The sequence below is a fragment of the Fusarium musae genome, chromosome 1, assembly GCF_019915245.1.
Source record: "Fusarium musae strain F31 chromosome 1, whole genome shotgun sequence".
Classification (NCBI taxonomy): domain Eukaryota; kingdom Fungi; phylum Ascomycota; class Sordariomycetes; order Hypocreales; family Nectriaceae; genus Fusarium; species Fusarium musae.
The window spans coordinates 4,313,726-4,328,022 of NC_058387.1; the positions used below are offsets into that span (position 1 = coordinate 4,313,726).

At 47.9% G+C, this 14,297-nt stretch overlaps 1 protein-coding gene across 1 annotated transcript; it reads left to right on the forward strand.

Annotated features, from left to right (window-relative positions):
• Positions 1 to 2,371: 2,371 nt before the first annotated feature.
• SSB1 (Heat shock protein ssb1) lies at positions 2,372 to 4,943 on the forward strand (the record flags this gene model as incomplete). Its single annotated transcript, XM_044819041.1, has 9 exons — positions 2,372 to 2,414; positions 2,593 to 2,770; positions 2,827 to 2,992; positions 3,052 to 3,350; positions 3,402 to 3,477; positions 3,529 to 3,910; positions 3,960 to 4,107; positions 4,341 to 4,353; positions 4,422 to 4,943. The coding sequence occupies 9 exons, from the start codon at positions 2,372 to 2,374 to the stop codon at positions 4,941 to 4,943; spliced, it is 1,827 nt and encodes a 608-aa protein (XP_044686743.1).
• Between the last annotated feature and the right edge of the window lie 9,354 nt (positions 4,944 to 14,297).

The following is a 14,297-nucleotide window of genomic DNA, read 5'->3' on the forward strand; positions in this document are numbered from 1 at the left end:
GAAATGCCATACAATGCCAGTTCTCAAACGATGCCAGAACATATCGGACTTCAACACAGCAGGACTATCTATTGGCTACCATTCTGAGCTGACAAGCATAACCCATATTTACGAGTATGTCTTGTCACGTATTAGCACACATTTGTTAGCATCCTGACTGTAACCTAGCACAGTCTGATAGCTTGAAAGGTGTTTCTCAAGGCATCACGTGAGATATCTTCTATGTCATGTCGTAGACTGTCCAACCCTCTTGATGTATATTCATTCCTCATAGTAACCACTGCTGTATATCTAGTTTAAAGCTTAACCAAGTAATGCCCAAGTCTCAAAAGGCCATCATTATTACCGAGCTAAAGGAGGAAAGAAAACTCAGAACCTCGATCCTAAACGATAAAATACTTAGGTAACTTGGCATAAGTTTATGATAACTTTTGCTAAGTCTATTTTAATACCCTAAATCAAGGTCCGACTGCGATGCTTGGCTGATTTACAGTGTCTGTCGTAGCGAGTCTTACTTGGATAAGGAAGGAAGCAACACAAGGTGCACACGAAAATCCTTTCTCACCACGAGCCACACGGTGAAGGTGAAGAGGCGTTTCCCGATGTGTTTCCAGCTCACCGGCGCTGGTATAAGACTTCTCACACAAGTCGCAATAGTGTGTCTTGTTGGCCACCGCGTCATCTCGCTGTCTTTTCTTGCCCTTATACCTCTGAGCATTGATCTAAGTTCGTTTGGTAATAGACTCTGGAGTAGAATTTGCATGCTGTCGTATATTGTCGGCCTTTGCCCAGTTACAGAGCAGCTCGTTTTTGCGAAGCTGTCTCTTTTCAGCAAGTTCGAGAAGTTACTCTTCAGTGTGTTCGATGCCAGGGATAGCCTTAAAGAGAGGATTGTGAGAGCACAACCCAGGCCACGGTAAATCCTCAATGTGCCAGATTGTATTGCCGCCAAGAGACCCATAACTGGTGGTAGAAGACTGCATGGTCCAAAAGATGGCGTGGAACGCAGCCTCGACGACAAGACAGAGAGCGTTTTGATCTCCCTCAATTGGGTATTCCTCGTAGCAACCACTGCTACATATCTAGTTCAAAACTTAATCAGCTGATGCCTAAGAAGTACAAAAAGCCATCGTTGCTACCAACCTGCCTAGGGGAGGAAAGAAAACTCGGGGCCTGAATCGTAAATGATAAAAATACTTGGTTTACTTAGCATAAGTTTAGGATATTTTTCGCTGAGTTTATTTTGATACCCTATATCAAGTTTTGGTATTTTCTTGCTCCCTAAGACTAATTCCTAGAGACAATAGCTAGGACAGCCTCCATGTTGATTGACATTACAAGAATGATTCATGAGTTCCCTCAAGGTCACAAAAAGTCGTCATTCGTCAGATAGCGAGTCAGACTGATATAACAATAGGACTAGTAGCTGCAAGTGAGTTGACAACTCGTAGACGCCGCAGCTCCGAAAGCGGCAAAAATAGTGAAGTCGGCATTGCCGTCAAGCTTTGGGTATACAAGCTTAAGGGACAACTACTAAGTTAGTTGGGCTGCAGTGGTAACTAATTATCTGGTCCTTTGGGAGCAAGAAACCACAAGACCTAAGTTTAGGGTGACAAAATAAACTCTATAAAAGATATCCTAAACTCATCCTAAGTTACCTAAATATTTTTATCAGTTAGGCTTAAGGCCCTGAGTTTTATTTCCTCCCCTAGCTGGTTCTTCCTTAGGTTGGCAGCCGAGGATCAGGAACTCGGAGAAGAAAATTTGATCCAGGTAGAGGCGGCTAAATCCTTGCCACTCACTGGCCATAAGCTGAGTGTTGATTTGTCGAGGCAATAGTAAATCTCTTTCGACGTTCAAGGTTCACAGTACAGTGCTATATTTCAAAAGATCGCTCTCGCACTTTAGCCACACAAGTACTGCATGCAGGCGGTTTACGTGACTGCCAATATATGTATTGAAAAAAAAAAATGGAACATGAGATGACGATGCCAAACTATTGGCGACGGATAGTCTATACCAAAATTATCAATATCCCCGGCTTAGAATTACCTCGTTCCCGATTTCTCGCGCTCTCAAAAGTGCGTGCGTTTGGTTGCTCAGCAGAATCGAAGGAGGGAAAAAAAAAAAGAATGGAGCCTTGAAAAAAACTCAGGCGAGGGACTTTACCGCGATAGGCTTAGTGGAGGGGATTCCCTACCCCGCCCCGCAGAAAAAGTTCACAGGTCCCTCCAAAATTTATTATTCTTTTAATGCAGCGTCGCTCACAAAATCAGAGTGGGAGAATTTCCTTTCTTGAAACCCCACGTTCTTCTTCTTCTCCTCTTCATCCTTCTTCCCTTTCCACCACAAACCTTTCAGACAAGACAAAATGGCGGACGAAGTGTATGACGGTGCCATTGGCATTGATCTGGGTATGTTTATTGACTTTTCTTCTGATGCGGCTGGTGTTGTTGTCGATATGTTTTATTCTTGTGCGCCGCCATCGGGCGACTCGCTTCATGATGCCCTCACCAGAGGACACTCAAAGACAACACACTCAATGCATCGACCAACTCACCAAAAGTATTCGCTAACACCGTCCTCCCACAGGTACTACCTATTCCTGTGTTGCTACCTACGAGGGTACCAATGTCGAGATCATCGCCAACGAGCAGGGTTCTTTCACCACCCCTTCTTTCGTTTCCTTCACTGATAAGGAGCGTCTGATCGGTGAGGCCGCCAAGAACAACGCTGCCATGAACCCCCGCAACACTGTCTTCGATGCCAAGTGAGTTGTTCTCACCTCCAGCGCACACAATCCCAGTTTCTGACTGATATTCTCAGGCGTCTGATTGGTCGTCGTTTCGATGACCCTACCGTCAAGAAGGACATCGAGTCTTGGCCCTTCAAGATTGTTGATGACAACGGCAGCCCCAAGATCGAGGTTGAGTACCTCGGCGAGAACAAGCAGTTCTCTGCCCAGGAGATTTCCTCCATGGTCCTCACCAAGGTACGCACAATTTTCCCCGCCCCCGCACTAGTGCAATTTTCACTGACCCCTCCAAATAGATGAAGGAGATTGCCGAGACCAAGCTCGGCAAGAAGGTCGAGAAGGCCGTCATCACTGTTCCTGCCTACTTCAACGACAACCAGCGACAGGCCACCAAGGACGCCGGTTCCATTGCCGGTCTTAACGTCCTCCGTATCATCAACGAGCCCACTGCCGCCGCCATTGCTTACGGTCTTGGTGCCGGTAAGTCCGAGAAGGAGCGCAACGTTCTCATCTACGATCTCGGTGGTGGTACTTTCGATGTCTCCCTCCTCAACATCCAGGGAGGTGTCTTTACCGTCAAGGCTACTGCCGGAGAGTAAGTAACATGCATGCGGATTTGCTATCAAGAGATTCTGACACACTTTAGCACCCATCTGGGTGGACAGGACTTCGACACTAACCTCCTTGACCACTGCAAGAAGGAGTTCAGCCGAAAGACCAAGGTACAATACTTCTTCAGTTCCTGTTTATTCACTAGCTAACACCCGCTACAGAAGGACCTTTCTGGCGATGCCCGTGCTCTCCGACGTCTCCGAACTGCTTGTGAGCGTGCCAAGCGTACTCTCTCCAGCGGTGCCCAGGCCACCATTGAGATCGACTCTCTCTTTGACGGCGAGGATTTCACCATGTCCATCACCCGTGCCCGTTTCGAGGACCTTAACGCCAAGGCTTTCTCTGGCACCATTGAGCCCGTTGCTCAGGTTCTCAAGGACGCCCAGATCGAGAAGAAGGCCGTTGACGAGATCGTCCTCGTCGGTGGTTCCACCCGTATCCCCAAGATCCAGAAGCTTCTCTCCGAGTTCTTCGACGGCAAGAAGCTCGAGAAGAGCATCAACCCCGATGAGGCCGTTGCATACGGTGCCGCCGTCCAGGCCGGTCAGAGCACTCTTTTACGTTGTTTTGGATCAAAACTAACATGAATTAGGTATTCTGTCTGGCAAGGCTACCTCCGCTGATACTTCCGACCTCCTTCTCCTTGATGTCGTTCCTCTGTCCCTGGGTGTTGCCATGGAGGGTAACATCTTCGCTCCCGTCGTTCCCCGTGGTACTACTTGCCCTACCCTGAAGAAGCGGTATGTTCATTTCTTAGTTCTCAAGTTTTGTTTCTCATTTCTGGTGACCTTTCCGTGGTTCGGCCAAATCCCAGCCTCGTGCCAATGCCCCATATTTCACATGGCCTCTGTGTGGGGCCCCACAATTGCCCCACAATTTAGGCCTAAGGCTCTTCAGCATTCAGATAACCTCATCCAACATTCATCAAATTTTATGAACTTTAGATGACTTATACTAACAATGAACTCATTAGAACATTTACCACAGTTGCCGATAACCAGCAGGAAAGTATCAAGGTCTTTATCTTTATGAGCGTTTTACTAACTTCCAATAGACCGTCCAGTTCCCCGTATACCAAGGAGAGCGCGTGAACTGCGAGGATAACACTTCCCTCGGAGAGTTCACTCTTGCCCCTATCCCTCCCATGCGTGCCGGTGAGGCCGTCCTCGAGTGTGTCTTCGAGGTCGACGTCAACGGTATCCTCAAGGTCACTGCTACCGAGAAGACCTCCGGTCGCAGCGCCAACATCACTATCTCCAACTCTGTCGGCAAGCTCACCACCGACGAGATCGAGAAGATGGTCAACGATGCTGAGCAGTTCAAGAGCAACGATGACGCTTTCCAGAAGAAGTTCGAGGCCAAGCAGCAACTCGAGTCCTACATCGGCCGTGTTGAGGAGATCGTCTCTGACCCCACTCTGTCTCTTAAGCTTAAGCGTGGCCAGAAGGAGAAGATCGAGAGCACTATCAGCGACGCCATGGCTGCTCTTGAGCTCAACGAGTCTTCGGCTGAGGACCTCAAGAAGCAGGAGCTTGCTCTCAAGCGCCTTGTCACCAAGGCTATGTCTTCCCGATAAATGCACAATGTTGTTAGGAATTGCAGCAGTGTAGATATTTTGGAGTACTGATGCTGGAGCAAAGAACCGAGCACCCTCGACGCCTCGCGAGGGGCGATTGGGTTTACGACTGGCCACGGTGGATTTTCCTTTGTCGTTACGGTAATTGGACGAGGAGAAGCCAAGGCATATGAAAAGTTCTGCATGTTTCATGGGTATGCCGCGCTAGGACATAGGCGGCTATGACTACTAAAATGAGAGCTGATGGATAAATGGTCCAAGGATGGTTGTGGGCTTGTTGGGCCAGAGCCTACAAGAGCGGTTGATGGCCTGTGAATTTAAGCATAGACAGGGTAGAATGCAGATACGGAATGATGCTTTTTTACCTACTTAATTGTTTGTACTCAAGTTGCTTTGTGATGCTCTATGATGGCCACTTGACTGGTCATGATGAGTTATGGTAATTGTTGCTGCCACCCATATGTTTGGAAACTGCAAGTATGTTATTCTACTATTACTCTTGAGTATCATCAAAGATATACCATGTTGTATTCCAAGGACGGCAAATGCTTGTCAAGATTGCTCTCAGAGCCTTTAATGCTGATGCTGCTAGTGTTTGAATGAGGGCATTATTAGAGCCTGGGGGCAAGCAATTAGCAGCGGGGAGACTGATATTACACAAGTAGTAAGCTCAATGATTACGTAGCAGTGAGTAAAGACTATCAAGACTAAGACATAGGTACAACCTCCTGGGTTGAAATTGGTGCTTGTTTGCCATTTAACTAACTCATGGTATCTTACACATGGATAGTTCATAATATGCGCAGTAGATTCCGATGAACTTGCACATAACACGCCTGTTTCTTCTTTGAATAACAATAGACACATTTAGGAAGTGATTGCGCCAGTCTCATATGTGGTTGATCCAAATGATTTATCGGTTATCCCATGATGAGTTTCACACTACCCTATCTACTCAAGATAATGCAAGGTTTATAAATATATTACAAGATTTGACCATAATTCAATTATTTGATCATAACTAAGTATAATCTTATGCTGAACTTAGGATATCTTATGATAACTTTGTAATATCTTGATATACTTGCATTCTTCACCTTCACTGTGTTCATTAAGATGCCTGTCTTGCACCAACCTATTACACATCCCAAAGATCCACCCTCCCTGATGGTATTGTACTCGGAGATCGTGAGAACCAGGCAAGCCGGCCAATTTAATCCCATATGATCTCATGCATAGATATCTTGACTCGTTTGTTGCCCAATAAACGTAGTCGCATGCTGCGTTTGGGAATCAGATGCATTCTGACCTTGATAACTTCCGCATGACAATTACCGACCCTGAATCAGCCAGAGCTCTGTATGCCACAGCATTATTTGACCATGGAATTCGATGGCAGCGAAGTATGACACGTTATCCACCAGCACTCACAGACAATGACCCAAGGTCCCCCAGCCAAAGTCCAATCCTAAGAAACCAGAGGTAGTACCCAATAGCGGTGCCTTGAGCCAGTCTGTTTCACCCCGATTTGGGCTGAGCCATCATAAAGCCCTGGTAGAATAGAGTGGACGGATGAAAAGTTTGGGGCCCGTGGGACCCAGTGAATTCGCCAGTGTCATAAGCTGTTGAAAACAAGGGCAGTAAGACAAGAGTTCATAGGTAGACGTCTAGCAGCGAGCGAGAAATACTCTGGCCTTAGATCCAGATGCTAGAAATAACTGACTAGTGAAAAGTCTACTAATCTGCATCAAATATATGATAACTTGACTTTATATGTTAATCAAGGTGTTCGAGATAGGTAGTTATCCTGGGTTTTATTTTCTTTGCTGTGAATCAGTTGCTTGGCGCCATCTTCTTTTTAAACGTGCGTGCGAAAACACGATCATGTCTAATCTCATAACCACAATGGCATATATGTCAACATGTCTAAAAATAGCCTCTTTATTCTATGAATCACTGTGATCTCTAAGAAACGTTCTCTTAGGGTATTAGGGACAATCGAGGCGACTGACCTGATTCATCGTCCTCCAGGGCAGCAGCGGCCTCGCTCAGGGTATAAAGCCCCTCTCCTCCCTCCTCTCCCTCTCCTCTCCCTCCTCCTCTGTTGCCCAGAACAAGGGTCAATATGACCTACAGCAATAAATCCCATGACAATGTACATGCCCTATTCAAAGCCTCTTTTCAGAGACTCACCGATGCGGTGTCTATTGATACCTCTACAGTATCGCACAAGGCCCACTGCGACCGTGTTGATGTTCTAGCTCTCTTACTTTATCCATCATCAGCGCAAGCGACAAGCCTGCGGATACCGACTTGATGTAACAAAACCACTCTCCCGCACAGGCGTCTAGCAATGCATTGACCCAGCGTCACATCTTGGTTGGAGGTCGTCGCGGAGACCTACCAGTTCTTGTCTACCTCGCAATGCGAGGAACAATTGATAAGCTTGGATCTATCTGCTTCTGGATATTAGTCGCGACTGACACTAGTTGTGATAGAACCATCTCGGCAACACTGACTTCCACTCACATCTCGACATTTTCGATGAGCTCAACATGAAGCTCAAGCATTGGCAGAAGGCAGAATGCCGGAGGTGGTAACTTGGTATAGCTCGCGAAGTCGCCATTCAAGGGTGGTTTCTTTGCCAATGCCATCGGATTAGGCAAAAATCTCCAAGCATCGACCGCGGCCCTTGAGGCGAAGCGGACCATGCCCACGAGGTCTGGCTTCGTTCCAATCGTTACACGGGCTGGTTGCATCATCCAATGGGCAGATGAAATAAAGCGACACTTCAAGCCAGTAAGTAAATATCTCTGTCTTGGTCACTCAGTCACTTATTTATGAAAGGAGCACTGCCCCTGGTGCATCATCCTCGACGATGCCAAGATCGACACGGCTCTCCTCTTAGACTATGATATCGTCGTCTTTTCTCGCGACTTCCTCAAGTCTCGATATAGATACAGCGTTATGTTTGAGTAGTTTTAGCATACCAGAGTGTCGTTAGGGCTCACCGAGGCTCGGAAGATCCACAGAGGAAATGTAGAGCGCCCAAATATCGTTCTGCATTCCAACTACAGCAGCCAAGTCGATCGAAACATCGCCGTCCTCATCCTGGATGAGTCCCATGATTGCTGCAACGACGTGTCGATTTTCTACGCCGTTAAGTCGTTGAAGTACCACCATCTCTTCATGCTTAGTGGTACACCATTGTTCAGCTGTTCCTACGACATCGTAGGTCAGCCACGACTCTTGCCAGGTGGTGGCCTCTTTAGTAGCATGGAGAACTTCAAGGCACTTTTCTATGAAGATAAAGAGCATCAATTTCCCACAGGGCCTAAATACCGTCTGTTCACTCGACTGTATCAGGGTTTGATGGTGGCTCTCCCCAAATCGATGGTGAAACTGAAATCGATGAAAGGAGTCGAAGAAAGACTCGAGCTCAACGATCGAGTAACTGAATGTCTTGGTTATGGATCTGATGGATGATGTGGGGAGGCAAGAAAGCTTAGGACCTCGATGCTAAATAATACGAATATTTAGGTAACTCTAGCCTAAAATTAGGACCTGTATCCTAAATACTTTTATTATTTAGGCAAATCTATCCTAAACTTAGGGGATCATTTACCAAGTTTACTTCAATACCCTACTCTAAAGCCTTCAATTTTTGTGCTCGATGCCCCTCATGACCCCATGGCACTTCTCTTTCTACAACTGTTCCCAGGCGACAGGCCTAAGCAGTAAAGTCAACGATCAAAGAAAGTGTGAGTCGGTGTCAGATCATATCTCTCTTGACACATACCATGGTACCCTCCCTGTTCGATGCTTGGAGACATGAGCTAACCATCATTGATAGCCCTCGTTCGGCACATAGAAAAGGCGTTGGCAGTCTCAACAATGCCCTAGTCAGAGCGGGTTCAGGAGTGAGATTGATCGAGTGAGAATCAAATGCCGCGGGGTCTACCGAGAACGGAGTCAAGATGATCATCTTCCATACTTCTGCCACTTTCTATCTCCATCGTGTCCCACTCCACTCCATACACAACCAACAACACAAGCAATTGCACAGCCAATGAACTCGACCCCATCTATCCGGGACGGATAAATACGATCATACAATGCATCTTATTGGACAGTTGGTTAGGTATGAGATGTTAAGAAACATGCCGAGCTTTATATCATGCCTGATTAGGTTTCGCCCACATCCCGCTTACAAGTTACTCTTTTAAGGAGTCATGACAAGAGGAGAAACCTTCAGCTAGATGGACAATACCCATTTGTAACAAAATGCAAGGTCCAATTATTACGAAGCCTTTCCTTGCCTATGAAGAGACTTCCGGTCAAGGATGTGTTGGCTCTGTGCTTAGTTCTGTTTCTTGCTGATCGCTGCCTCATACGATGAGGCTCGAGAGAGCCGCTCGTAGATGGAAAGTAGCGGAAGTCAGGTTAAGAAGTGATCGAAGTGATCCCAAGTAATAAGTTAATACGTAAACTAAACATGACTCCGTGATGTTGTGGTGGAATGAGAAATTCTACCTGACCCTCGGCCTTTGGACAGTTGAGGTTCATCACAGACTATGAATGCTGATGATAATGTCTACAAAATTATCATCGATAAACCACATTCATACTCTGAGAAACCAATAGCTAACAATGAGCTCTTGCTTTCCTCGAAATTATTTGCCCTCGCCCTCTTTTTGTATCTCAACCTGCACAGAATGTGAGGTCTTTGGGGTTGTGACCAGGATGTTGGTTGGCCAATAAGGACAACTCCTAAGCGCCGCCGTTGTAGCCTGTCGCTAAACCCTACCACCCCTGAAGAACCAGGAACTTGGTATGGATTTAAACTCGCTTTGTCATTGCCTAATCAACGTCATTTGCTAGGCGCAGACGCGCTCTTGCGCGCTCTTGACCATATCTCTTTCTTTGAACCGCAGTAAGCCAGCTCAGAGTCCATTAGCCGGTGTCACCAAAGCCACAACATGCAGGGAACTTGTAATTGCTCGGAAGCACTTCGCGTGACCCGAACTAGTTCTCGACGCAAGCCGAAGCTCTTGTTGGTGACTAGACTAGTTACGATGCAGCAACTCTGGCTCACTAACACCCACACCGTCACTCTCGGAAGACGGACAGCTTCTTGACGGCTTGGGTCATCCGTACTCACGGCACGGTCCACCAGAACATGCAGCTCGTATCTAGTTACTTCGGAGTTCTCCTGACTTGATATGGTGACCTAGTGTCACTCTTGGGAAGGTGGGTGCTGCCCCTGCTAGGCAGTTATCACAAGAAGTGATTATCAATACATGCATGGCGATAATTTCTTTGTACCAAGAAGCGTGCAAAACCAACACTTCAAGCAAGGGTGCTGTGTGATGAGCTTCTGTGGACGAGGACAACTCGAGCTAGTCTTATCCGTGCCGTGCCGTGCCCCACGCATCATGCCTTGAAGCAAGTCGAGACGTGAGAGAATTAGGGATGTTGGAGCTAGAGTACTTTCTTCTGCATCGGCTACATCTCGATTCAGAGTGTTTTAGAGAACCGAACCAGTCACGGAGCCACTTTGCATGTAACTTGTTGGCAATGTATCGTGAGACGATGAGGTTGTTGTTGGACGATCTTAATCAAGGCTGCAGCTCGACTACACGCGTCTAAGAGACATCCAGCTTGGAAGGTGTAATGCAGGTAGAATGCAGTATCAATCACTTGACTCATACGCCATGTGCCAGGGTACCTTTACGGGGTCTCGAAGGACCAGACACAGATGATGCATGATAGTGGTTGCGTGTCGTCACTCAAGTCGGACCGTGGCCGACCGAAACTAAGCAAATAGTTTGTACAAATATGCCTATCGAAGTTTCTCAAGCTCTGCAAGCCTTGGGGGCTGTCGAAGGAATCAGGCCGCATCAAAGGCCGCCCACGGGAAGATCCTAGGGCCGCAGATGATACCAGACACACCAACACCCTCGGCTCTTCGGGGTTCAAGGGTCTGACGACACCAAGATGTAAGCGGTCAGAGTGTGAAGAGCATGACAGTATTGCTCTTAGGAAAAGATCGGAGGAACTCGTGCCAAGGGCCGTAGAGAGTGTGACGATGAGACTCTGTTGCATGCTGATCTAGTGTGTTGCCTGTTGCCCACTTGCTTCTGAGCTCCGGGAGGTCATCCGGAATGAAAAGTACCAAGAAGAGACGCAAGGTTCGTGAAATATCATGCGCAAGCCAGCCCGAACCAACACGACTTGGGTCTTTGAAGACAAAATCGGCAAGGGGGTTGCAGGTGTAGACGCAGGCGCAGACGCAGACGCAGACGCAGATGCAGGCGCAAGAGGTAGTAGTAGGCGCGGCCGCAGCGGAGTTTGTCTCGTACAAAGTGGGCCAGCCGAGGGTGAAGTTGTCGATTTACCAACAACCGCGCCAGAAAGGCGCCGCTGGAGTCAAATTATCGACTCATCGGCTCGAGGTTTGCTGTGATGGGTTGAGGCGCTTTGAGTTGATGTGAAGACAAGGTAAGGTACAGCCGCGCGCCATCACACCCAACCTAAGCTGCAGGAAGGTGCAGGGGTTTATCGGCCCCCACCTGGAGAATAGACAGGGGGAATGTGCGGCCGCCTACTGGCACTGTGCTGTTGGCGTACGTTTCGGCGATACATACAGTGTAAAATCTATCAAAGTTATCTGTCGAAGCAACAACTCCAAGCGCCCCATGACAGGGGTCATCGCTTCCCTGATCAAGCTCGGCCCAATCAGAATTCAGCAATACTTTGTAGTAGGAAAGAGTTCTTCTAGTTGAAGCCATCGGACCTGCTTTAGTATGTACAGAAGGATGCCAGACGTGGTAGGTCAGCACTGTAAGGAAGGAGTTCAGATACTGCAAGGTACACGAATTATACTTCAGATCATCATTCAGCCTACAACGGCAGTTGTATTTCCACTTCACCAACAGACAGCATCCAAAATGAAAGTCTCCTTTGACTTCCATGTCGATATTGGCCCGCTTCGGCATCATCACTCGACATATAGTTTCACACCCACACAACTTTTCTGATGAAGATCCCAAGACCCGGAATGGACAAACCGGCATATATTAACTTGAATATGGCATGATATGGCACGGCACAACATGGGGCACTTTGGGATAGTGGAACGCACAAACTACAACTTTGTCACACTTCTCATCATCGAGAAGGGAATGGTCAACCACAACCATGTGTGACAAACCTCCCCCTTCGTGCATCGAGTCATGCAGCAGCGCGGAATTGTGTGAAGCTATCCCAGATTCCATGTCGTTCGTTTCCGTATGCACGACCTCATAGTCGAGAACGAGGCGCAGATAATACCATTTGTGGAGTATAGAACAAAGAGACATGACGCACAATCAGGAATCATCCCCGTCTTTACGAGCTGTGGATGCACGGTTGGCTACTTTCCTCACACTTTCCGTGGTGATCGCTGAAGATACTTCCAGTATCAGGAACAGCCGACGTCTGCTCCCCTTGGCATCTACATGTGTTGTTGGCTCATCGCGGGTATTCTCATGGTGTGCCTTCGGCGGCCCGCGCGCATGATCTGGCCCGCATATCCACCTGGACATCACTCCGAGCAGGTCGCCTTGACGAGGTGAATTGCTCAAAGCAACAGCGTTACTTTCATCCGCCGCGTCAAACTCGGCAAAGAGAGTTTGATCCGCTGATACAAGCGCGATATGTATACTTCCACTCACATAGGCTGTTGTCATGTACTAGTTATATGCATCTCCATAATGGTGTTGATACGTACAAACCTTAGTGACTGACAGGGTTCTGCAGTCTTTCTTTGTTCACTCTCAAACACAGCAACTAGTACCTGACCCTTTGACCTTTGACAACCCCAGAACGACCCTACATCCCGTCGTCCACCTAATCTATATAGGGATTAATGGCCTCTTCGCGGATCATGTGCAACATCCGCTAGCTCCACAAGGCGTCTAACGCCTCTCGCGTCTTAGCTTAGCAAAGGGACAAGGAACAATAGCAGAACCCGGACCAACAAACACACGAAGGAAGAAAATTTCCTCGAGATGTGCCGAAGAACAAGTTGGTAGGTCACCAGGGAGATGAAAAGTACGTCCAGGGGGCCCGCACTCATGAAAAATACCAATTTCTGTGGCGTCATGACACAAGCCGGTATCTGTTGGTCGCAATTTAAGTCGACAGCGGGAGAGGCATCAATAGGAGGGTGGCAGGTACAGAGCTGCCACGTCCATGTGGCAGCTGCAAAAAACGGCGACTTCGGCAAAGCCGTCTTACTTGTTTGCTGAAACAAACCAATTGCCTGCGTCATACTCTCTGGCCAGGTTCAGCTTCAGTGTTTTGAAGGGTTTCGAGTAATGGATGGTAGCATGGGTACAGGCTGTCATCTGAACGTCAGGCCTGCAGCTTTACTAGCGGGAACTCGGGGCGAGCTTTCCCGCTCATTGAGCAAGCCATCAGCTTGCAAGGGAGCCTAGATCTTTGACGTATGCCTTCTATTACGGATGCAGGAATCGTTCAACATCAATTTTTTTAGCATTTGAAGGAATTGGACTACGAGACAGTAGCTCATCATGTTGTCCGACCTGTCCTGCTCCTCGATAAAAGTTTGTACAATGCCATTACCAAGCTAAACTAGTGAGGGTTCACGGGCTGCAACGTGTGGCAGCCGGCCACTGCTCACGGCAGGCAATCGAGCATCAAACAAACCGGATCCAACTACATAAAGAAATCGCAAACTTCTGGCCCCTCTAACTGCGGGCATGATGTTGACGACTGATTTGAGCTGCATGATGGTGGTTCCCCTCAAATGCAGAAGAACATGTCCGCAGAGTATGGATGCAGGATGACCCATTCTACAAAGGGCCCCATTGAAGCCAACATGCTCGCAAAATTTCCTTCACAGTCACACCGGGTGGAATTCTATGAGGGCTCTCAGACCTGTATCGGATTCTAATGCTGTTGGGCTACCCAAAACTCCCTTGTGGACTGATGTGCCTTGACGTAAGTCAACCCTTGGGCCGGCCTGCCAACAGAGCGTGATGTTGCGGCACACAAGCGACCTGATTCGGGGCTCAGAGGTTATATCTCAGTTTACAAACTAGTTGTCTCCTTTTCCAGAATTCCCCTCGCCTCTTTTCTGTGGTGTTTGCGGGGACAGAGGGCCGAGAAGAAAGAGGAGTGCCTGGCAGTACATTTTGCGCACCAACACACACCCCCTCCAAGCCTCACCCCCTGGCCGACCCAGAGCCAACTGACTAGGTAGCTAACCAACCATCCTATCTAAGCAACCTAGCTCCTGGTCTTTCAACACCTGGGAAGTGCAAACAGGACCAACAATCCGTCTTCCTT